General features: G+C 36.7%; 1 protein-coding gene across 16 annotated transcripts in view; it reads left to right on the top strand.

The window, feature by feature from the left end:
- Window positions 1-26524, top strand: part of Stau2 (staufen double-stranded RNA binding protein 2) — a 316438-nt gene that overhangs the window by 145214 nt on the left and 144700 nt on the right. For all 16 annotated transcript variants that reach the window (XR_012446346.1, XM_074068728.1, XM_074068727.1 and 13 more), the window contains one exon: window positions 23420-23727. Coding sequence is in view for 15 of the 16 variants with exons in the window: in XM_074068728.1 (XP_073924829.1) it covers window positions 23420-23727 (308 nt within the window). In the remaining variant the exon portion in view is untranslated. The remainder of the gene's footprint in view (window positions 1-23419; window positions 23728-26524) is intronic.

The following is a 26524-nucleotide window of genomic DNA, read 5'->3' as shown; positions in this document are numbered from 1 at the left end:
CACAAGGGAGATATGAGGATAGGTAAGACACCTAAAAAATTAGCTAGCATTTGTTGCCGTTAACGCAGGGAATGTAAAGCAGATACCTTAAAAGCAACTGAGGCCAATAGGAAAAGGGGACAGGGAACTAGAGAAAAGGTTAGATCAAAAAGAACTAACCTAGAAGGTAACACACATGCACAGGAAATTATTGTAGGTCAACTCCCTGTATAGCTATCCTTATCTCAACCAGCAAAAACCCTTGTTCCTTCCTATTATTGCTCTACTCTCTCTTCAACAAAATTAGAGATAAGGGCAAAATAGTTCTGCCAGGTATTGAGGGGGTGGGGGGGCAGAGGGAGGGGGTGGAGTGGGTGGTAAGGGAGGGGGTGGGGGCAGGGGGAGAAAGGACCCAAGCCTTGTATGCACATATGAATAATAAAACAATTAAAAAAAAAGATGACAGGAACAGTAAAAAAAAAAAAAAAAAAAAAAACCAAAAAAACCCAAAAGTTCCTAGACATCATCAGTAGCTATAGCAAGGTAGCAGAATATAAAATCAACATAGAAAAATCATTAATGATTTTGTAATGGCACATTACATTGTGGCATTTACAAAAGTTCTTAAAATATATCAAATATATCATACTTGAAATCACCAAGTTTTGAAATCACCCCCTCTACCATTTTCCTTTATCCTCCCCTCCTCCCCCATTCCTGGAATAAATTTAGTAGGCCTCATTTTTCCATTTGCATACATGTATTACAGATTTTGCATTGTATTCATATTCCTTCACTCTTTCTACATCCTCCCCTGTCCTACTGGTCAGTCAATTGTTTTTTCACAAAATCAGCGAGGACATACACTAGAGAAAGAAGTCTCTTCACTTAGTGGTACTCAGGAAACTGGATAAGTATGTGCAGAAGAAAAAACTATACATATATACATATATATACAAAAACAAACTAAAAAGTGAATCAGACATCACTGTAAGACCTGTAACTGTGAAATGAATGGGGGAAATTATTGGGGAAATTTAGTCTGATCAAAGATTTGACCTCAAAAACATAGGCAACAATGCAAAAATTGACAAATGCAAGCAAAAACTCTTCTAAACAGCAAAGAACACCATGAACAATAGGAGAAAATATTTGTAAATTATTCATCTGAAAAAGGATTAATTTTTAGAACATATCAGACTCTCAAACAACCCAACAGCATAAAACAAATATTCTGATTTAAAAATGGACAAATACCCTGAATAGACATTCCCAAAAGAAATTGTACAACTGGCTAACAAGTATATGAAGAAAATGTTCAGTATCACTAATCACTTTGGAAATATAAATCAAAATCACAGTATTATCTCACACCACTTAGAATGGCTGGTATCAAAAAGAAAAATCATAAATGTTGGTAAGAATGCAGAGAAAGGGGAACTCACACACTGTTGGTGGAAATGTAAATTATTAACCCATCATGGAAAACTATGGAGGTTTGTATTGAGAACTACAAATGAACCTACCATAGGATTTAGCAGTCCCACTACAGGGTATATATCCAAAGGAACTGGTATGTTTCTTTTTTTTTTATTTATTCATATATTCATATGTACGTATTTTGTTTGGGTCATTTCTCCCCCTGGAACTGGTATGTTTCAAAGGCAGTCTGCACTTAGTAGGTTTATTAGAGCAGTATAAACTAGTTGTCCATTGATGGATGAATAGGTAAATAAATGTGTTTCTATATCCAATGAAATGTTATTGAGCAATAGAAAATGAAATTCTTTCAGATGCTGCAAAATGGATATAACTGGAAGACATTATGTAGTGATACAAGTCAGGCACAGAAAGACAAATACAACATATTCTTACATGTGGAAGCAAAAGAAGTTGACTTCATTGTTAAAGAGAAGCACAATTCACTGATTGCCTTACTCTTGTCTCTACTAAATTTTAGTTGTAAATACACTTGCACTAGAAGATTGGTAGTGTCAATTTCAGATATTGTATTTTAAATTTCCCAGTTATTTAAAATACTTGTTTATAAACATTTATTTAATTCATTCATTTATTTTTGCAGGGCTGGGAGAACCTAGTGTCTCACGCGTGCTAGACTGGTGCTCTGCCACTGAGCTACATCCTGGCTCAGTGTTTTAATACTTTTACATGGGCATGTTGATATTATATTTCAATATATGAGCTGGGGGTGTGGTTCAGTGGTGGAACCTTTGCCTGGCCTGCAGCAGGCTCTGGGTTCCATTCCCAGTACCACACACAAAAGCTTCCAATATGAGTTTTGGGAGGGAGGGCAGTGATAGTCAAACCATAGCAACTGTCTAGCTTCAGTGGGTTTACTTCCTTAAAATTTTTCAAAACCCTTCTCTTTGCTCTGTCCCAGCACTCATGTCTTCTTTAATCTGCTAATATATGTTTATCAGCTCCTCTCTGCGTACTTGGTCTTAGGTTGGATCCTGGAGTCACTGCAGAGGCCAGGATAGTCTTTGCCCTAGGGAGGTCACAGTCCATTGGGATCCACTCAGCATGTTTTTCTAGTCTTGAACCAGTTTCCTGTCTAGAACACCTGACTCCACCCACCTCCATGGCAATCCTTCATGCACAGTAGCCATAAAGATGGCTCTGAAGTTCACATGGGAACATATCCCTCACCCCTGAATAGAATGCACCAGTACTTTTTTACTGCCCTGAAGAAAGCTCATAGTTTGCTGTGGTTTTGATATGATTTGAGTGTGTCCCCTCATGTGCTTGAGGGCTGTTCCCCCTAGCATGCTGTTGTCGAAGGGTGGCAGGACCTTTAAGAGGTGGTAGTCTAGTAGGAATTGGCTAAGTCATCAACAATTCTTAGAAGAAATTAATGTAGTGTTTTTGTGGGATGCTGGTTAGTTCTCATGTGAGGTTGTTATAAAAAGAGCAAACCTATCCTCTCCCCATATTTGCCTTCTGTCTCACCATGTGATCCCTCCCTCACACACTCGCTCCCACTGTGATGCTATCCACCATGAGATGTATCTAAGGGAGCCCTCCACCACAGCCAAGACAAGCCAGTGCCATGCCATTGAATCTCTAGAACTTCAAGCTAAACAGGCCCCTCCCTCTTCTTTATAAAGGACCAGGCCTGAGGGCTTTCATTACAGTAGCAGCAAATGGACTAAAACATGCTTTTCACTGGAGACATAAGTCTTTTACAAGCTGAGCTCTCCTGGCTTTTGGAGTGATTCTTCCATTCCTTTCTCAGCAAACATGAGCAATTCCCACTCCCTAGAACTCTGGGCGCTTGCTGCTTCATCTCCAGGGCAGTGCTTTCCTCTTTGCCTGCCTTGAGATCTTGTCTTCTCTGGTATTAGATCGCAAAGAGCAGCTTTTGTGAGGCTATGGTCTGGGTGTGCATGTACTGCAGGTGTGGCTTGGCCATGGGAGCAAGACAGTGAGACAGCACTATTAGAATTAAGTGCACAGAACTTCAACACATCCATCTTATTCTTGGGACTGTTTCCTGCAGACAAATTTGTACATGTAAGAAAATTCCTACATAGTAATAACATGCAACATCATTTGTGGTAGTAAAGCCTACACAGCAGTCCACCAGCACAGGATCATTGGACCTATTTATGAATTCTTCTTTATATGTATTGAAATCCTTGGCTGGGCATGGTTGATCATATTTGTAATCCCAGCTTGGGAGGCTGAAGCAGAAGGATTGTGAGTGGGAGACCAGCCTAGACTGTATAGTGAGACCCTGTCAAAAAGTGAATAAAAAGAAAGAAGAAAGGGAGGGAGAGGAAGGGATGGGGAAAAAAGAAATGCTCATCCATTCAGTTCTAGAAATCCAGTGCTGTGATTGTCCCATTTTATAGGTGAGGGAAACCCAGGCAGCACTGAGGGACCAAATGACCTGCCCAGAGTCACAGAGAAGAAGTGACACACCCACTTCTTGTTGAGGCCGAGCAACCCACAATGCTTTTTCCATGCCATCTGAATTGTCCATTGAACCAACAAAAGATGTACACATTGATTTATTTCAAAAGCAAGGGACACTTGAAAAATGTTAGCATCTAGGGAAAGCTGGGTGAAGAGAAATAGGAAAATCTCTGAACTATCTTCACAACTTTTCTGTGAGCCTAAATTCATTTCAAATGTTAAAAAAAAAGAAAAAAATTAAAACTGTGGCTTATACATTCAGTGGTGCAGATTTTGAAATTTATAAGAAAATTTTGTTTTCTTTAACAAAAAGGAATCTGCTCCAGTGACTTTGCATACTTTTGGAATAAAATATCAAGAAAACAGTTTTAAACATGGAGAAAACACTCCAAGATCTGGCAAAGGCAAAGACTTTCTGAATAGAGCTACAAATGCTCTGGAAATATTTACTAGAACTGACAGTGGGATCACATCAAATTATAAAGCTTCTGTACAGCAAAGGAAGCAATTGCCAGAGTAGAGACAAATGAGAGAAAATCTTTGCCAAATATTCAGCTGATAAGGAACTGATAGCTGGAATCTGTAAAGAACTCAAAAATTAAATACCAAAGAATGAATAATCTATTAATAAATGGGCAAATGAATTGCATAGGTAGTTCTCAAAAGAAGTACACATGGCCAGTAAACACATGGAAATATGGTCAGTATCATTAGCCATCAGACAAATGCAAGTTAAAATATACAATACTATGATGTCTTCTCACCCCAGCCAGAATGGCTGTCATCCAGAAAACAAATGTTAGCAAGGATGCGGGGAGGGGGACCTCATTGGTGGGAGAGTAAATTAATGCAGTCACTTTAGAAATCAGTATGGAGGTTCTCAAAAAACTAGTGACAGAACTCCATAAGATTTGCCTGTACCACTCCTTGGTATACCTGAAGAAATCAAAATCAGCATACAATAGAGATAACCTGCATACCCACGTTTATTTGCAGTAGCCAAGATATAGAATCAATCTAGGTGCCCATCAACAGAGGAATGAGTAAAGAAAATATAGTATATGTACACAACAGAGTATTGTTCAGCCATAAGGAAGAATGAAATTATGTCATTTGCAGGTAAATGGATGGAACTAGATAGAGAACATGTTAAGTGAAATAAGCCAGATGCAAATACCGTATATTTCCTCTCATAAGTGGAATCTAGTTTTGTTTTAAGATATCAAAGTAGAAGAGGGACTATTTGGAAAGAGGAAGGGGACCAATGGGAGGAGGACAAGAGAGGGAAATGAGAGGGGAGTGAATATGATCAAAGTACATTATATATACATGTATGAAAATGTCATCATGAAACCTATTTTGTACAGTTAATACATACTAATAAAAAGGAGGTGGCTTTTTAAAAAGTTGATTTCAAAGAAATAGAATAATAGTGGTTATCAGAGCCTGGGAAGTGTTAGGGAGAGGCATGGAGAATTGATGATTAATGGGTATAGTGGAAGGCTGGAAAGAGGAATAACCCTTAAAGCCTTATAGCATAGTAGGATAATGTGTTTGGCAGCAATTAAATATTTCGAAATAGCTAATAGAATTTTGAATGTTTCCAATACAAAGAAATGATGTGTCTGAGGCGGTGGATATATGTATGGTGATTATGTATGTATGGTCATTATACATTGTGTAGGTATATAGAAATGTCACACTGTACCGCGTTAATATGTACATGTCAATTAAAAATAAAAATACAAATATACTTTAAAAAGAATATGTACACTTTTGATTTTGATAGATGTTGCCAGATTACCATAATGTGGTATCACTTCGTACCTAGAGATGCCTATTACTAAAAAGAAAAAAAATACATATATATATATATATATATATATGTATATATGCCAGAAGTAACAAGTGTTGGCAAGAATGTGGAATCATTTAAACAATTGTACGCGCTAGGTAAAAATGCAAAATGGTGTAGTAACTGTGGAAAATAGTATGGGGGATGCTCAGAAAAAAACTTTAAAAAATAGAACTACCTGCAGTCCTACTCAAACAAGTGAAAACAAGATGTAGAGCAGATACTTGCATTCCCGTGTTCATTTGCAGCAATATTTACGATAGCAAAGAAATAGAAACAAACAAATTCCCATTGGTGTAGAAAAGGATAAAGAAAATGTGGTATGCAAACAAAAGAGTATCATTCATCCATTTAAAAAAGAAATCTTTCATGTGCTATGACATGGATGAATCTTGAAGACATTATGCTAAGAAATAAGTCTGTCACAGGAGGAAAAATACTGCATGATTCCAGCTATAGGAGTTATGTAAATTAGACAAATTTATAGAAACAGAAAGTAGAATAGTGCTTGCCAGGGGCCAGAGGGATGCAAAGATGGGAAGTTACTGCTCGATGGATATGGAGTTTCAATCATACAAGATGATACTAGAAATCGGAAATGTAGCACTGTGTTTATGGTTAACAATAATGAACTGTCCACTTAAAAATTAGGAGGATAGATCCTATATGTTTTTATCAAAATAATAACATTTTTAAAAGGTAAAACAAAGACTGACATTTAACTTTAGCATAAAATATGACAAAGTCAAAGTAAAGACAACGGTAGAGTGGTAAATGCCCTAGACTGGAGCCCAGCTCTGTGCATTTGGGTTGAGGCATCAGATACCCTCTTCATCCGGGTTTTTTCATCTGTAAAATGAGTTAGACTAGAGGAACTTGAAGGTCTCTTTCAGCTCTAATAGTCTATGAGTCATCTTAACACAAACCAGAAAGCTTGGAATAAAAAATACACTTGAATAACATTACCCCAAAAATTTGATGAGTGTTTGTTAAAATGAACTATCTGCTGAAGTTTTTTAAGTCTTAAGAAAAATCAAGTACTGCAGATGTCTGATCCACTGATGTAATAATAGCTAAAACAAACATTTCACATAGTTTCTCAGGCATTTAGTGTTTTCACATGATCCACCCAACTATCAATGTAGTATCTGAAACAATAGCTTGGACGTTTTCCATGTTATAAAACATCCTAAGTGGTTTTTAAAAAAATATTCTGGTACATGATATATAAAACATTCTTTCAGAATATGAATACCTAATTTTAATGGAATTTCTTAAAAACCTTATTCTTGTCAGCAGTTAGTACAGCTAGAAATGTATTGTTTAGTGGCAAATGCACAGACTTTAGGATCAGAAGACAGGATTGCAAGTTTCCACTACCTTCTAACTGAATGTCTCCTAACTCATTGTAAAATCATCTGAGCCTCAATTTCTGTGTTTATGAAATGAGATGCTGGATGCTCGCCAACTGTTTTACACTTAGGATTTGTGTTGTTTTACTTCTATCATGCTGTGTTTCATAAATCTGTCTTTCACACAAACTGCATTTATTAAGTAATAATAAATCATCACCAAAGACTGCCAACCTAAGATTCAGAGCATCCTGAGATACAAAGTCAGATAAAATTCTAACCCAAACCAACGAAATCTATTAGAAACAAATGTGTTATATCTGTGAGGTTGTTGAAATACCAATAATATCACCCATTATTAAACTGAGCCCAGCAACACCAAGCTGAGAATCATAGAACTAGAAGATGCTATCAAAATTCCCAGGATTTTATTTCAAAGAAGTTAGGGAAGCTCATTTTATACATTATAAACCACTTAAAAGATCATCAATACAGATAGTGTGGGAAGAATGAAAATGCATCCTATTTCTTTCATTTGTTCAACTACTGAGCACCAACAACATCAGGTACTGAGCTATGATTTTTTAAATCAAAAGTAATTGATTATGTTTTTAAAAATAACACTTTTTTTTAAATCTCCCACCTTTTTTTGTAGTTTGGGGTTTGAATTCAGGACCTCATGTTTGCTAGGCAGGCACTCTACTGCCCTCCTTTTCTTATTTAAGATGGGAAGGATGGAAAACAAAACTACACTTAATATCTTATTTGAACTATTAAATTGGCAAAAATCCAGAAGGTTGGTAAGCATACTGAGGTTGCAGAAAACAGAAATCCAGTACTGCTGGTAGGATTTAAAATTGGTATCTATTTCGGACAATCTGACAACATCTGTCAAAATCAAAAGTGCACATATTCTCTAATGACCATCAGCAATCATCCTGGATAAGATTCTGGGGGACTCCTAAACCTCTTTTGCAGGTTTGTGAGGCTTTTCTGGGCCTGTGCATGCAGTATCCTAATTAGAGAGGCTTGCCAGGTTTTTTTTTTTAGGTACTTGATCTGTTTGGCATCTGTGGCACTGTGGGTTCTCTGGCTATAAAACTGCAAGCAACTCCATCCCCTCGTCCCTATCCTCTGTGGAAAACCAGATATCCAAAGTATGCTCACTGCTCACCTGCATCCTGATTCAGGATAGATAAAATAGTAGTCATTTAGGCAACCCTCTGGAAAACAGAAATGCTAAGTTCACATTGCATGCCTTTCTCTTCCTCAAATTGTATGCCATCTCTCAATCATGCTTAGCTGTGCCAGCCACAGCAAACCTGTCCCCTGTTCTTTTGCCCCACCTGGGTATCAAACCATGCCAATTCTGCAGCATCCAAGAGAAGTGAGATAAAAACTAGTCCATAGGGCAGCGCTGTCAAAACCAGAACATTGGATGCTCACTACACTCTTCTTTACCCAGGGGAGAAGTTGTGATCTGGAAGTTTCTCTCCTAGCATTGAGCTGTGCCAGCTGGAGTAGGGGCTAGTATGGGTAAAGTGAAATTGTTGTTCTTTTCTGTTTCAATGTGGCTGTTCTTGATTTTGTGCCCACCTAGTGTACTACAACTTTTTGACTAGATTCTAGAATTCCCATAAAGGTGTTTTTGGTCTGTTTGTTATTTGGGGAGGGTTTAAATTCAGAGTCTTGAGCTTGCTAAGCAGGTGCTACACCACTTGAACCATGCCTTCAGCCCTCAATATAAATTTTAAGTTGGCATTTCTGTGGCAGAATAGGAATAGGACTTCCTATTCTGACATCTTGATGTTGTTACCCCAGACTTCTTTTTTATTAAACTTTTTTATTTTGTGGTAATTGTAGATTTGCATATAATTGTAAGAATTCATACAAGGATATCTTTGTGCACCCTGCCTGGGTTACTTATAGTAACATCTTATAAAACTATATAGTGCAGTATCATAGCTAAGGTATTGAGGCAGTCAGGATGCAGTTCCATCACCACAAACACCTTCATGCTGCCCTGTTGTAACCATACCCTCTCTCCTGCCCATGTCTATAATTTTATCGTTTCAAGAAGGTTGTAAAATGAATCATACAGTAGTATGTAATCTTTTGGGATTGGCTTTTTTCACTCAGCATAATTTTCTTAAGATTCATCTGCATTGTTGGGTGAGTCAGTATTGTTCTTTTTTATTTGTAAGTACTATTCTGTAGTATGGAATAATTCAACTATTTACCCATTGAAGGATGTCAGATTATTTTCAGTTTTTGGCTGTTATAAATAAACTTGCTTTGACAACATTCATGTGCAGATTTTGGTGTGACACAGCTTTCATTTCTGTGTGGAAAGATGCCCAGGAGGGTAATTCCTAGGGTGTATAGAAACTGTCACACTGTTTTCTAGAGTACCCTTGTTCTTAACAGTAGTGTATGAGTGACCCTGTTTTCTATACCCGTTCAGCATTTGGTGTTTAGTTTAGACAGCATTTGTTTTAGTTTAGCTATTCTGGTAGGTATGTAGTGATTTGTCATTGTGGTTTTAGTTTTGCATTTTTTTAATGTTTAATCATGCTGATATTTAATGATATTAAAAGTCTGTTCATGTGCTCATTTGCCAACTGTATGTCCTCTTTGTGAAATACCTTTATCTCATCTGCCTGGGTTCTATGTAGATTTGTTTTTTACTGTGGAGGCTTCAGGGTTCTTTATATATTATAGATACTAATCCTTGAATGGATATGTGGTTTGCAATTATTATCTCCTAGTCTACAGCTTGGATTTTCATTCTCTTTCTGTGCAGTCTTTTGCACAGAAAATAAAATTTTGTCAGGGTTTTTGTAAGTTTTCTTTTTATGAATATATGCCTTTAGTGTCAATTCTTAAGAACTCTTTCCCTAGCCATAGATCCCACAGAGTTTCCTCTTTTTCCCCTAAAATTTTTATAATTTTCCATTTAAGTAACCATATTGAGATAATTTTAGCATAACTGTGAGACTTAGGTTGAGATTCACCCTCTCCCCCCATTGTCCATCTGCTCTATTAGTTGACAGTTGTCCATCTGTCCTTCCTTTTTGAATTTTGCCTTTTTGTGAATAATCCCTTGTTATATCTGTGGGTTAGTCTGATCTATGTGTTTAATCCCTTTGTCAATACTAGTTTTGATTACTGTAGCAATATAATCTATAAATTGAGTAAACTAAGTTCTACTTTTTTCTTCTTACAAAATTATTTTAGCTATTCTATGTCTTTTGCCTTCCCAAATAAAGTTTAAAGTAATCTTCCCCCTTTGTAAGAAAAGTCTGTTCAGATTTTGCATTAAACTTATTCATCAGTTCGGGAACAAATGTTATCTGTTTCTGATGCCTGTGTTCCCCTCTCCCATATTTGTCACAGTTTTGTGTTTCTTTTCATGATCCAAAATGTGACGTTGGAAACTGGACATTCTAGGCAATATGTTGCAACAGTTCTGGACACTGATTCTTCCCTCTCCTGGGCTTATTTTTGTTGCTCTTTGTTTGCCCATTTAATTAATGACCTGGCTGGACTATTTCTGTAAAGTCTGTTTCTCTTACAGTGTGAAGCCTGTAACATTGCTCCTTAGAGAGCACATTCTCGAGCATGTACGTGGTCACCTGGGATGACAGTGGATTTATTAGCACTCTTTTACTGTCTTTTTCTGTTCTTTGTTTAGCTTTCTGCCTCTCTTGGTACCATATGCAGCTGTTAGGCTGCACTAATTGCTGACTGACCACTCTGGGTTTTTTTGTTGTTGTTTGTGTTTGTTTTTTGTTTTTGTTTGGGGGGATTGACACCTAAGTTGTTCAAATTTAATTAATTTGGGGGCTTTTTGCAGGATGGAGTTTTCTAAAATTAACTAATTACTTTTATCTTGCTTGATGTTTTTTGAGGTTAATCTTCAAAGTTTTTTCTAACACTGAGAGGACTCTTAGCTCTCTCTTTCTCTGGTTCTGTCTGACAAGCTAGGTGATTATGGTATAGCTTGTTGCTTTTTGAAACCACTATACTCCTATGAACTGCTTACCACAAAAATCGCCATTGTTTTTAAGAACGCCCTTAGGTTTGAACTTCCCCATATTCAGTATCAAGTCATTTCTTTTTGGAGAGCTTTGGAGTTCTCTGGATTGCTTCTCCCCTTGGGCACAATTTCTGAGCCACTGCTGCAAAGTGGAAATTTTAGATAGTGGCCCTCTTCTCTTGGAGTGATATCCCTGCATTCTGATCAAGGCACACTGGGTTGGGGAAGTAGTTTCTGATATTCTTCTCATGCCTTTTCTGATGTTGAACCTCCTTTCTGTGAAGAAGCTAGGGAGGGGTATCAGTGCTCAAGTCTTCTGAGCCTGCTATGCCTGTATAGAGTTTTTACTGGGTGAGTGACACTATAATAGAAGGTATTCTACAACTTCTTGACTCTGTATACCCGAGCTGAGAGAAATAAGAAATTCTGGCAGCCTGTCCCTTCTGCTGAGATTCCATATTCCTTGATGGGAGTTGAGGAGAAAGAGCCCCATCTTCTTAAGATACATGGGCAGGGGTGGGGGGATGAGTGGGTTGTGGTTCAGATGCCACAGGCCAAAAGAAGAGACACATCGGAAGAGATTGGGAAGGTCCCAAACATGAATCCTTTGGTGTCCTCTTCCTGTGGAGTTAGGATATGCCCAATCCCAGTACATCAGTAACAGTAAGTACAGAGTAATGCGAACCAGGGAAGCTCACTTGAGGTTCCACAGCTGTCCAGAGTTTTTGTTAGAGTTTCATTATGTTGGCATGATATTATTATGTATTACTGACCATGAAATTGATACCAATTTCAAGCCTTTGAAGGTCAGGCTGACATTATGTGGCATAAAACCTCAACCCTCTAATCATTTTGTTGATCTTTCTGACATGGTGAACCCCCCATCCTTTTGTCATCTCGTTAGTATAGACCATAAGTCAGCTCATTAGCAGCTACCTAGCTAGGGACAATGGCCAGCCGCATTATTTATTACATAGAGAAATAGTTCCTCATTTGCTGATTCCCTTAGGACAATTTGCTGAGATCTAAAAATTAATTTTTCTCCAGTCATGATTGTAGGGGAGCAGGTTCATGGATCTTCTTATCTCATCACTTAGAAATAGAATGTCCTTCTTTCTTTTGATTAATATTTACATGACATACCTATTTCCCCTTTCTTTTTATTTTTAACTTAGCTGTATCATCATACTTAACATGAACTGCTTATAGACAGCAAGTAGTTAAGTCACATTTTCAAATTCACACTGCCAATCTCCCTTTAATCATTTATATTTAATCCCATATCATGTATTTTTTTTTAGTTTGCTCTGTTTCTTTTCCTTTATACTGTCTTCTTATAGGTTGCTTGATTACTACTTAGAATTCCATTGAATTATCTAGAGTGATTTTAGTAGTTGTATTAAGTATTATATAATAGACTTCCCTAATCTTTGGGAGATAATGTTCCAAGAAAAACTACAGCTAGTCCTGACATAGATATACACATATGTATATTTATGTATGTATATATGTGTGTGTGTGTATGCTGTTTTTTCCTGCATTGTTGCCACATAATATCAGCATTAATCTCTTCCATGTTTTATGCTGTGGTGCCTCATTTGCATCACTACTGTTGCAGTTTGGGGCCATTAGTAAGTAAAATAAAGGTTACTTGAAGACAAGTGCCACTGGACAATCTTATCTAATAATGGAGATAACTACTAAGTGACTCAAGTTGGTGGTATATATGGCATGGATATGATGGACAAAGGGATGATTCATAACCCCACTGGAATGGCGTAAGATTTCACAGACCACTCAGAACAACATGCAACTAAAAACTTATGATTTTTGATTTCTAGAATTTTTCATTTAATATTTTCAGACCACTGTTGATCATAGGTGACTGAAACTGTAGAAAGTGAAACCTTGGCTAAGGGGGATGCTGTGAACACATAATTTACCAGTCTCCTGATGTTGCCTTATAACGTGATTCAAGTCTGGAAACCTTACCTTCCTGTCTCATTTATAATTATCAAGTGTTTTCTCTATGTATGTTTAGGACCACATCAGACAGTAGTATAATTATTGCTTAATCTGAAAAGCATAATTCAGGAAAAATCAAGAGGAGAAAGAAATCCCATTGTATTTACCTATATTTTTCTTACTATGTCTTTTCCTTCTGTCTGATGTTCCATGGATCTGTCTTTTTTCATTTCCTTTCTGCTTAGACTTGGATTTAGCCATTCTTTTAACACATGCCTGAGAGAAAATTTTCTTAATTTTCCTTCATCTAAGAAAGCCTTGATTTCAGGGGGCTTTGTGGCTCATGTCTGTAATCCCACATACTTGGGAGGCAGATATCAAGAGGATTGCTGTTTAAGACAAGCCTGGGCAAAAAGTTAGTGAGACCTCATCTCAGCTAATTCCTAAGTGCTGTGGTATGTGCCTTTTATCCCAACCACATGGTAAGTGTAAATAGGACACTCGAGTATAGGAAGATTGTAGTCCATTCTAGCCAGGGCATAAACCCAAGTCCCTATCTCCAAAATAACTAAAATGACATTTGGTTCAAGTGGTAAATATGTGTGAGGCCCGCAGTTCAAACCCTAGTATCTCCCCTGCCACACACCAAAAAAGCGATTTGTCCTTCATTCCTAAAATATATTTTTGCTTGATACAGGAGTATAGGTTGACTTTTTGTTTTGTTTTTAAAGCACCTGATACGTATTGTACTACTCCTTTTTGGTCTCCATGGTCTAAAAGGAGAAATCTCATAGAAATTTTCTTTTCACTTAGGTTAGATTTTGGTTTTCTATGACTGCTTTGGAGATTTGTTTTCTTAGTCTTTAGTTTTCAGAAATTTAATTCTGATGTGTCCTGGAGTGGGTTTCTTTGTATATCCTGCTTAGAATTTACTCAGCATCTTGAATCTGGAGGTTTATGTCTCCTGCTTAAGTTTTCAGCCATTATTTCTTTTTTTAAAAATTTCTTTTATTCATATGTACATACAATGTTTGGGTCATTTCTCCCCCCTTCCCCCCCACCTCCTCCCGTTCCCCTGCCCACTCCCTCTCCCTCCCTACCCCCTCGCTACCAGGCAGAAATTATTTTGCCCTTATCTCTAATTTTGTTGAAGAGAGAGTATAAGCAATAATAGGAAGGAATAAGGGTTTTTGCTAGTTGAGATAAGGATAGCTGTACAGGGGGTTGACTCACATTAATTTCCTGTGCATGTGTGTTACCTTCTAGGTCAATTCTTCTTGATCTAACCTTTTCTCTAGTTCCTGGTCCCCTTGTCCTATTGGCCTCAGTTGCTTTTAAGGTATCTGCTTTAGTTTCTCTGCATTGAGGGCAACAAATGCTAACTAATTTTTTAGGTGTCTTTCCTATCCTCACATCTCCCTTGTGTGCTCTCGCTTTTATCTTGTGATCAAAGTTCAGTCACCTTGTTGTGTTTGCCCTTGATCTAATGTCCGCATATGAGGGAGAACATACGATTTTTGGCCTTTTGGGCCAGGCTAACCTCACTCAGAATAATGTTCTCCAGTTCCATCCATTTACCTGCAAATGATAATATTTCATTCTTCTTCATGGCTGCATAAAATTCCATTGTGTATAAATACCACATTTTCTTAATCCATTCGTCAGTGGCGGGGCACCTTGGCTGTTTCCATAACTTGGCTATTGTGAATAATGCTGCAATAAACATGGGTGTGCAAGTGCCTTTGGAGTAACCTGTGTCACATTCCTTTGGGTATATCCCCAAGAGTGGTATTGCTGGATCATATGGTAGGTCTATGTTTAGATTTTTAAGAAGCCTCCAGATTTTTTTCCAGATTGGTTGTACTAGTTTGCATTCCCACCAGCAGTGTATAAGGGTTCCTTTTTCCCCCACATCCTCACCAACACCTGTTGTTGGTGGTGTTTTTGATGATGGCTATTCTAACAGGGGTGAAGTGGAATCTTAGTGTGGTTTTGATTTGCATTTCCTTAATGGATAGACATGGTGAACATTTTTTCATGTGTTTTTTGGCCATTTGAATTTCTTCTTTTGAGAAAGTTCTGTTTAGTTCAGTTGCCCATTTCTTTATTGGTTCATTAATTTTGGGCAAGTTTAGTTTTTTGAGTTCCCTATATATTCTGGTTATCAGTCCTTTGTCTGATGTGTAGCTGGCAAATATTTTCTCCTACTCTGCGGGTGTTCTCTTCAGTTTAGAGACTATTTCTTTTGTTTAGCAGAAGCTTTTTAGTTTTATGAAGTCCCATTTGTCTATGCTATCTCTTAGTTGCTGAGCTGCTGGGGTTCCTTTGAGAAAGTCCTTGCCTATACCTATTAGTTCCAAAGTATTTCCTACTCTTTCCTGTACCAACTTTAGAGTTTTGGGATCCTTGATCCATTTGAGTTAATACTGGTATAAGGTGATAAACATGGACTTAGTTTCAGTTTTTTGCAGACTGCTAACCAGTTTTCCCAGCAGTTTTTGTTGAAGAGGCTGCTATTTCTCCATCGTATATTTTTAGCGCCTTTGTCAAAGATAAGTTGGTGGAGTTGTGTGGCTTCATATCCGTGTCCTCTATTCTGTTCCTCTGGTCTTCATGTCTGTTTTTGTGCCAGTATCATGCTGTTTTTTATTGCTATTGCTTTGTAATACAGTTTGAAGTCGGGTATTGTGATACCTCCAGCGTTGTTCTTTTTGAGTTTTCAGCCATTATTTCTTTAAGTATTTTTTTTGGCACACTCTCTTTCTCCTTTCCAATAGTATGGATAATCACATCTTTTAGTCTTTCTTCATTTGGAGAGTTTTGATTTTAGGGTTTTTTTCCCCTTCCCTCCCTGCTCTCCCTCTCTCCTTCATTCCTTCCCTCCTTCGTTCTTTTGTGTCTTTTTCTTTCTCTCTCCCTCCTTCCTTTCCTTCTTTCCTTCCTGCCTGTTGTTTTTATATTTCTGCTGTCCTGAGTATTTTCTACCTTCCTAATCATAGTTCACTGATTGTTCCCTCTTTTTCTCTCTTCTGTTAAACCCATCCAGTGTGCTTTTGTTTTAGGGTGTGTATTTTAGTTCTAAAATTTCCATTTGGTCTTTTTATCATTTTTTTCTGTGTTCCGGCCTTTTGTATACTGAGACTTTCTACTTTTCATTTGTTTCTTGCGTGTTTGTACTTCCTTATCGAAGCATTTTATCATGACACTTAAATGTTTTTCCTTAGATTATTCTACTATCTCCTATCTTATGTTGGCATTGTTTGATTTCTTTTTCATTCAATTTCAGATTATCATACTTGTTGGTATGATTGGTGATTTTTAAATTGAAACCTTGGCATACTTGTATTATATTATGAAACCTTGCATCTAATTTCAGCCTTCTGTTTTCTGTTTTTTTTTTTTTTTGATACCCCTCTAGGGGTGCTCATTTGTTACAGATAGTTGGAGATACAACTGCAGGTTCTCTGTGCTGCATTTTGCCATCCAAGTTGGGAGACTCTTCATTTTTGCTATATGGAATGGGAATTCTGGCCTCCACCACATGGTCTCCATTGCCAGCACAGTGAAGTGGCCTTGTTCCCACTAGTCCTGACTGCCCTCTGTTCCTGTCCTCACATCACTCTAGCAGAGGAGTAGGGGTGGCTTATTACTTCCAGGTATAGGTAGAAAAATTTAGGTTTCCCATATGGTCTCCACTGACATTGTGGGGTGAGGATGAAAGTACCAGTTCCTTTGTGACTTTCCTTGACACTACCATGTCAGGAAAGTTGGGAACTCAGGAACAACTTTGTGAGCATAGAAACCCCATTCTGCCTTTTCTGATATGAGTAAGAGTAGAACAGCAGTTTTCTTTCTGTGGGTTTGGTTAGACTAAAGTAGTTTTGATTTAAATTTATACTCTCATTCTCTCTCCTCTCTCCTTTTTCTCCCTCCCTTCCTCCCTCTCTCCCTTCTTCCCTCCCTCCCTTCCTTCCCTCTCCCTCCCTCCTCCATTTTTCTCTCCCCCCTTTTGGTTGTTTTTTGTTGTTCATTTGTTTGGGGGTTTTGTTTGTTTTATATTTCTGAGACACTGTTTCACTATGTAGCTCAACTGTCCTAAAACTAGTGATCCTTCTGCCTCAGCCTCTAGAGTACTGGAACTACAGATATGCACCACTATACCCAGTCTCCAAATTTTCTCTTAACTAGGCTTCCCCTTTCCTGGTTCTAAAGAATGAGTTTATTTTTATAAGTTAATTTTAAAATTGGATAAGTACTTAATATTTATACAGTTTTAATTGGTTCTTTTTATTCATGATATTGTAGAATCTTTCATAAGTTTCTGAGCAGAGTAATTTTTAATAAATTGTTAAATCAGAATTAGATAATATAAGGATAATTGAACAAGAGGTATTATGTGGGCTAAGTTCTTTTATCTTGTATCTGTGCTTAAATTTTTCTGTTATGCTAACAATACTTGCAGTTACTTTCTTACCACAAATAGAACTATGAAAATGGCTAAAGGCATTATTTTGACATATCTCTTTTTTTTGTCTTTTCTTTTTTGGTGCTGGGATCAAACCCAGGGCCTCATGCATGCTAGCTAAGTGCTATACCACAGAGCTTCATCCCAGCCCTTGACATCTCTTAAAGGGTGGTTTCACAATGAGCATATTTTTTTCCCCCAAAAAGCAAATGTCCTTTGTGTCCATTTTTTCTGTTACTATGCAAAGGAAGACTATGGTTCATTGCAGTTAGAAAATAAGTCTGAAATGAAGAGAAGAGACACCTCATTTTATGTTTTGGCAGTTTCTCTTCTTTGTAATGGTACTAGAGTATTTCAAGAATACATACACCTAGAACTTCTTGAGTATGTTGAGGGAAAGAACAAAAATTTTTGTTTTTGGTGTTAACTAAATGAAAGGTAGTTGCATGTGCTGCATTCAGATGTCTGACTCCTGCTCCCTTACTGGCTGTGACTTTTAGCAAATCCCACAGCCTCTCTGTGCTTTAGGTGTTCAAATGGAAATGGGGATAATCATAGTTCCTACATCATGTGATCGTTGTGAGGATTACTAATCAAATATATGCAAGGCATTTGAAACAAACCAAACACCTAGTAAGGACTATATAAGTTTTAGGTATAATTAGTATTGTTTCTGTTTTGTGAGCTGCTTGGGTCCTAGCAGAGTATAGCATGGTACAGTGTTTGGGGATGCCGCAAGGGTTGTGTTTCTTCCTCCCAAAAAGTCAGGTCATTTGTATCCTATGGTAGACTTATATTCTCCATTTTTGTGTCTTACAAGACAAAAATGATAATGATAATAGTCATTAACAGTTTTTCTGTGAAGAAAAATGAGGATGATCTCGGTTATAAGCCACATCTTTAGCTCATTTAAATAAACCAGTGATTGAGGATGACTTACTATCCTCTCACTAAAGCTACTCTCAGACTTCATTTTCACTGTAACCGTTTAGTCTTTCTCAGTAGAAATATTCATAGCTTTGTCTTTATTGAAAAATGTTGAGCTTTAAAAAAAAAGTTATATTTCTTGGGAATGTGTAAACTCCCCAGTTAGGTGCCTATACCCTAACTAGGTCACACAATGAGGTATTATGCCCTTGCCATAGATTGTCTCATACAGCTTTTTACTCATCCTTTTATTTGTTTGTTTGTTTGTTTGTTTGTTTATTTATTTATTTATTTATTTATTTATTTATTTAGAGGTACTGAGGCTTGAACTCAGGGCCTTCACCTTGAGCCACTGTACCAGCCCTATTTTTGTGAAGGGTTTTTTGAGATGAGGTCTCGTGGAACTATTTGCCCAGGCTGGTTTTGAACTGTGATCCTTCTGACTCTGCCTCCTGAGTAGCTGGGATGACAGGTGTGAGCCACTGGTGCCTGGCATTGCGACAAGTTCTTACTATGTAGCCCAGACTGACCTTGAATCTTGAATTCTCTTGCCTCAGCTTCCCGAGTGCTGGTTACAGGAGTATGCCACCATGCCTGGCCTAATTTTTTCCTCATCTTTAACCTGTAATTATGTCTTCAATTTGAAAGCTGCTTATGATCATAGAAACATGTGGAGACTGTTTAAAGTGTGTGGGGTGGTGTCAATTCCTGCATACTTTGATACAAGCTTTAGATTGTCTCCCCAGAATAATATGTATTACCATTCCCATTGGACCCTCTTTAGGGACCACTGGAACCTATTAACCCTCTGCCAGACCTATTCTTTGATTCATGTTACTCATTTTGTGCACCAGAATTCTTGTTAAGGAAAAATTCTGGGAAGAGTATAAATCATTGCACTAGTGTAAAGTTTAAAAATAAAAAGATTAATGGTGAATTTATTTACCAACTCAGGTTCTTATCTTTTGTCATTATATACTTCTCATTTTTCTCTTTTAAAATAAAGAATAACATTTCAAGGGGCTAAGCTCTGATTAGCCCTTTCTCTGGCTAAGCTTATGTTCACTTGCACAGGGTTTCCAAAGGCATTTCTCAGTTCTTTATAAACTAATCTTCATTTATTTATCATCATTATTTTTGGCATCATGGGGTTTGAACTCAGGGCCTCATACTTGCTAGGCAGACACTCTTACCACTTGAGCTACTACTCTAGTCCTGGGCTGGGTTCAAACCAAGATCCTCTTGAACTCTGCCTCCTGGGTAGCTGAGATTACAGGTGTGAGCCACCAGTGCCCAGCACAAATTAATCTTTATAAAAATTCAGAAAAACCTTTTATGGCTGTTAGTTTTTGTTAATTTATTTTTCTTTGTGTTGGGGATTGAACAGCAAACACAAAGTGCTATACCAACTAAGCTCTACACCCCCAGCCCTGATCTTAGTTTTTTAAGGAAAATCTGTTTTTTGCCAAGTTTTATATCTTACCCTCACCGTTGCACAGAGACTGTCTCTATGAGATATGTTGCTTCTCTCATGGTATCCTGTCAGGCTTCTGTACCTGGGCTCTGCTCTATTGGTCAGGGCCAGATTGAGAACTTCTCTCTTTTACTACTGTTCTCAACAAAGTTCTTTGTCAGTACTTTTATTCATAACATTAAAAATTAGTAACTTCACATGCACCATTATTTTAAATGTAACAAAAAAGGACCAACAAAACATGCAAATTATTATAATTAGTGCTTTCATCCAACTCTAAGGACAAAAAATAAGGTTCCTTCACCACTGATTTAAGTTATGCATTTGAACACATCAGAATACATAATTTTATTCATTTGTTCAGTGATAACTCCTTTTTAAATGTTGCTGTTTCTTTTTAGCTTTGCTTTCCAAGGTGATTTTGAAACTGACCTTAAAAATAAACTTCTAGATTTGTATCTCTAATATAGGAAATGGTAGTACCCATCTCACAGCGTGGTTGTGGGAATTAAGATAATACAAGTAAAGTGCTAGAATATTTCTGGCATTGTATCTGCAGTGTACCTGCATACAGTGGTTACAGTCCAAGGTGGGAGTATCAAAGGCAAGATCAGGAACAAAAGATAGATGGTAGGAGAATGGATTCAGGGCCTCTTCAGAAAAAGAGATGAGGTTTAATGAGATATAACAAATCCCGTTGGGAAAATGCAGTGTTTCAAGTTTGTGAACAATACTGAGTTTTGAAAAGGCACAGACCTAGAGTGGTTATATAAAAGAAAACTTATCCAGAACAATGATCAAATAAAAATGAATTAAGATAACAATGAATTATTGTAGAGTAACAATGACTGTTTAGAATATCTGAAATGTGTTTTGCAGAAGTGTGGAAAAACGGTTTTAGTCACGCCTTCCTAAAAGAAATATAAATTGGTATAGTTTTCTGGGAGACCTTAATGGCAAAGTAAGTTAAAGGTCCTTAAATGTGCATACCCTAAGTTACTCATTATACATTTAGGTCTTTATACTATTTGAAAAGCAACTCAGGTTTACAACACGAAGAACCTAAATGGGTTTTAACCTATCTGTATACTGTTACTGATATTCAAGTTGAAAATCATTCATAAATTGCAGATTCCATAAACCCACATGTGTCTTTACACTGTGTCCATGAGTATCCTATTAGTTGAGCTCTGTGGAAAATCTTCCTTACTCACGAAGAAGCATTGACTTAAGCATTGCTGTGTAACAGAGGAACCTAACTCTGTGTGAATTCTTATTCTGCAATGTAATGCCTCTCTTGAGTGTTGAGAGCATTTTTGTTGCTTTACAATATTGCTGTTGGCAAGCATATTACCGCTGTGTAATAACAATGCTGAAGTAATTAAATTTCTTAAATTGATTAAAAAATTTAGAGTTACAGCATGTAAGTTCTTATTTAAGAATTAGATATGATACACATGCAGATACTGAAAAATTAGTAATATTAAATTTGTTAAATTGGGAAATATTTTTGCAGTTTTAATTGAAGTATAATAAATTGCACATATCAGTTTTGACATGTTTATAAACCTGTGAACATTTCTGTCTTCCCTAGAGTTTCCTCATACCCTTTTGCTGTCACTCCTTCCCAGCTCCATTCCTAAGCAACCACTGACCTACTTTTATCAGTGTGAAGATTTTAAAAAATTATAATATCTAGTACCAAAATAGAAAACAAAGCACTGTCACATATTTCTGTTGGAGTATGAAATTGGTGTAACTTCTTTGGAGGGCAATTTGGCAGTGTCAGAATATCTAAAATGCATCTTTTGAACCAGCAGTTCTGCTTTCCCTTAAAGGAAATAAATTTTCATGTGAACAGGATTTAATTATAAGAATGTTCATCACTGTGTTTATAATTGCAAAAATTGTAAACATAGTAGATGTGCAATAATATGGAATTTGTGTGTGTGTTTCTGGAGCTCAAACCCAGGGCCTCATGCATGCTGGACAAGTGCTGTACCACTGAGCTATACTCCTAACCCTTGGGAGTATAGTGAAATCATATAATGAAATATTATACTTTTAAAATTAGTAGAGAAGTATATTGTTTTGTAAACAACAACAGGATTCCTGTAATTCTTGTGTTTTAAGTTGTTTTCAAGTTATAACTAAAAAGTATGTAGATAAAAAGGTCTAAAAACATATCTTTAAGGCAAGTATTAAGAGTAAGTTCATCTGGTTGGTGAGATTTTCCTGTATTTTCTCCAGTGCATATGTTTTCTTTAATTTTTAATTGAAATTTCTTTCCGATTATAAAGACTAACACTTAATAATGTACAGAACTTGAAAACCAACACATAGGTGTAGAGAGACTCCATAAAATTGATGTATTATTTTAACCTGCTTAAGCTCCTAAAACACCATAAAATTCCTTATGCTTTAATGCCTTCAGGATAAAGTCCCCTGGGATTCGGCCCCTGCTTCCTCCACCTCACCTTTTGCAGCTCCCAATTCCTTCATGCCCTAGTGGTAAGGAACCACCTGAGGTTTCTTGGGACACAAATTCTTCTAGTCCCTTCCTTTGCCCATGCTCTCTAGCTGCCTTCAGTTCTCGTCCTCTTTGGATAATTCTCCTCATCCTTTGAAGTTTACTATTGGTGTAAAAGACTTTTAAGGAAAAGAATGGTCTAGCCTGGGCTATCTGGTGATATAGCTCCAGCCTCACTCCTTTTGCTTTTAGAAACGGTCCATAGCCTTGTTTGAACAAATGTACTAGATGATGAAGGGCAATTTCTAGAGGCATTTGAGTAGACATGATAACCACTTGGTTATGGGTGATCAGAGATTTGTGCCAGGAGTATAGGTAGGGCAGTAGGCAGAATGAAGGCAGTGTCATAAAGAGGTAAGCAAGATCGGGACTATTAATTTGGGGAAGAAGAGGCCTTGACCCTTTCTGACGTGTTTGTGAGTTAGACTTGTATGTGGGATGTCCATATGAAGAGAAAAGGACCAGTAGGCTACTGGACATAGAGGTTTGTGTCTCTGAGGAGTTTGGACTGACGCTGCCTTCATTTTACTTTCTGTGCCTCTATGGCTGCATGTTTGGGGATGTTTCTGGTTTCTTTTGTGAGATACAAAATATTGAATTGTGCATTCTCAAGTTTTCCACTATTGAACTTCCACACATCACTTTCCCTTGTCTTTCTACAGCTTACCTACCACACACAAGTTCTACTGAAATTAGATTTTTTTAAACTTCTGATTTTAGGAATATTGAAACATACATTATTCACCGGGGAACAGAAGCCGCACTTTCCCCTGCAGGGTATGAACCATTTCTTTGTTACTACAGCAAGGGAGTCATTGAGTTAATCATGCTACAATATGTTTTTATTTCTGTTATTTTAAGTGTATTAACAGTGTTCCTTCATTTTATTTATAGCTCCAAAAGGAATTCTTCATCTGTCTCCTGATGTTTATCAAGAGATGGAAGCCAGCCGCCACAAAGTGATCTCTGGTACTACTCTAAGCTATTTGTCACCCAAAGATATGAACCAGCCTTCAAGTTCTTTCTTCAGTATATCTCCTACATCGAATAGTTCAGCCACAATTGCCAGGGAACTCCTCATGAATGGAACATCTCCTACAGCTGAAGCCATAGGTTTAAAAGGAAGTTCTCCTACTCCCCCTTGTTCTCCAGTACAACCTTCAAAACAACTGGAATATTTAGCAAGGATTCAAGGCTTTCAGGTATGAATTAAAAGCAAAAAGAAAAAAAGAAAAAACGAATTCATTAGCCCCAAATCCTTCATCTCTTTCTATTGGAAGGCTCATTCTCGCCTGCTGGTTGTGGCCCACATGGCACTTACATTGTAAACTATTTAGGAACACAGGAGACTGACAAAAAGAGCCATATGCACATGCCTCATTTTCTCTTATTTTCTGTCTATCCTGTCATTCTTTTGCTGCCTGACTCTTCTCCATTTTCCTACCACCCCACCCTTTTTAACCTTGATTTTTTCATATTCTGTTCTGTCTTCCAATTGGCCGTGACTAGGTGCACCTATCTCCTCACTCTGTCTTCCACAAATGAAACTTCTGCTTTGAGACATTTGGTGTTAGTACTTCACACTCATTTCTCTTTCTCTTTTTACATAAGGGTTGAGTTTTTCTTGTGATGATTTTACTTTCATAGCAGTTTTGAATTTGACATTCTTTTGCTAGTACTGATTCAGGTACACCAGTAAGGTACAACATCCTAGAAGTCTGTTAACCTTATTAGTTAATTAAACATGGTCTTTGAACAATAATGAAATGCTTTCTATTTGTTTGAGGCATAATGAAGTGTATTTGTTTTACTGGATCATGTTTTCAACACTGTAGGTAGAATAGAGAATAGCACCTGCTTCTGATGGTGCCAACAACACTTTCACTGGGAACTTAAAACCAGCTTACAGTTTTAACTTCATTTGTGTATGTGAATTTGCAGGTGGAAGCCCCACCCCTCCACCCATTTATTCTTTGTTCCGTTTTGGAAGAAAACCCCCCACAAAATCAACACTCCTTTATGGATATTTCAGAGCCTTTAAAAGAATTGTTAACTTTAGGAAGGGGAAATAAATGTGTCCCAATTTCTTAGTTGCCTTGAAAATCATGTACTGAACTGTATCCACCAACTGATTGGATGAACTGCAGCTTGCTTGTGTATAGAAAGATACTGCTCCCCTGACTTCACTGTTTTTACCCCTTTCCATCTTAATCTTATTCCTCTAGACCAAAAACTGTAATTTCCTTTAGAAATGCTCTAGAAGATCTGTATTGTGTAGAATGATCATGTATTTATAAACATTTTACAAGTTTAGATTATAAAATGAGAAAGATCATGTGTTTTGGGGGGCATTTTGCATGTTTGGTTTTGTTTTTTTCCTTCGTAAAACCGTTCTGATTCTTTCAGGTTTATTGCCAGGGAGTTGTTAGTGTTTTTAATTGGACTATTAATATGAAATTAAAGAAGCTGTCATCAGTTACTGGCTCTGTCATCTGAAATTTTAAATGCTTAATTTCAGAACCTGTTTTTGTTGTTTACCTTAAGAATCACAATAAATCACTGTTAAAATAAGACCTTGATTCATATAGTTAAAGTACTGGAAAAAAAGCTAAGTAATATTTAGTTCTATTAGTAATCTACTTAGGATGAATTAGAAATAAACTGTGATGAAAAGAAGTTCACTGCTTATTTATGAATCTGGTCATTTAGAAATGTCTGAGAGTAATGCTACACTTTTATAGAAACAAAGCACAAATTGCATTTGAGCTCCAATTGATTTTTTTTTGCTTGGATATATTACAATAGATATGATTTTACTGCCAGCAGAACTTAAGTTTTAAATTTTGTTCTTATGTGTTAGTTCTTGTCAATGAAAACAACTATACTTTTAACAAATCTTCACTTTAACCAAAATGCAGAGTTGGTATCCCCATTACTGGGCTGTCTGCTTAGACCTCTTTTAAAAGCTTATGCTGAGATAATATACTGTTATTTATAGACAAGTTAAACATTTCCAGATCTGTGTACTGTGATTTTTACATACTAATGAATATAAACAGGTAACTTAAAACATCACTGTGCTTCTTTGGCTGAACAAGCTGGTATTAATGTGAAGTACTGTGTTGCTTATGACTCACAACCTGCATCTGGGCAGTGAACACTCTCTGTGGGAAGTGGCCTGGGGTCTGTCACATGCATAGCTCATCTTCCTCATGTCATGGTAGAAGGCTCTTCGGGGTTAAAAATTTTAAAGCCTATTTCTTTCTATGTATCTTTCTCAGGTATATATACCTGATAGAAAAAAAGTGTAGATTGTTTTTTTTCTTAAATGTTTTAGACTATAGTTTAGAAATTGCAGGATTATATGCTATTATGTTGCTTTTATTTCTGGAATATGAAAACAATAATTCTTTTTCTTTGTTTCTAGGTTAGTACCTTTTTATTTTATTGCATATTCAGCAGGTATTATTGCTTATTGAATATTGTGTAAACCCTTCTTTAGTCTTCCTTTGCCCATTGGATTTAAGCCTGACCAAGCTACTGTATGTGACAGTTATATTGTATTATGAAGTAAAAATATGTGAGTTTGTGGAAAACGAAAACGAAGTTGTTTTAGCTTTTAACTTTTTTCATCACCTAATCTTTAATTGAAATTTACAAATTAAAAAAACTTAATTTGCTCATCAAAATGTAGACCTAAGTTCACATTCTTTTGCTTAAATCTACAAAATAAGTAAGATTATTATGCAATTAAAATTTATTATTAACAAAGCTGATTTCACAAAGCAGAACATTTTTACATTCTCAGTAATTCTTTTGTTACTTGGTCTCACCTAAAGTTTTTTTTTATTATTTTAGAATAATTTGAATCCATTATAAATGAAAATTTGTGTCTTTGAAGTTTTATTGTGTATTTTAATTCTCTTCTTAAAAAGACTGAATATTCTTCTTGATTTATTATTTTTTAGAAAAGTTTTATGTCAGGAGTTCTGTGAACCT

This window comes from Castor canadensis, chromosome 3 (genome assembly GCF_047511655.1).
Source record: "Castor canadensis chromosome 3, mCasCan1.hap1v2, whole genome shotgun sequence".
Classification (NCBI taxonomy): Eukaryota; Metazoa; Chordata; class Mammalia; order Rodentia; family Castoridae; genus Castor; species Castor canadensis.
The sequence above is the reverse complement of the archived record's forward strand: the minus strand, read 5'-3'. Positions and strand labels throughout refer to the sequence as shown.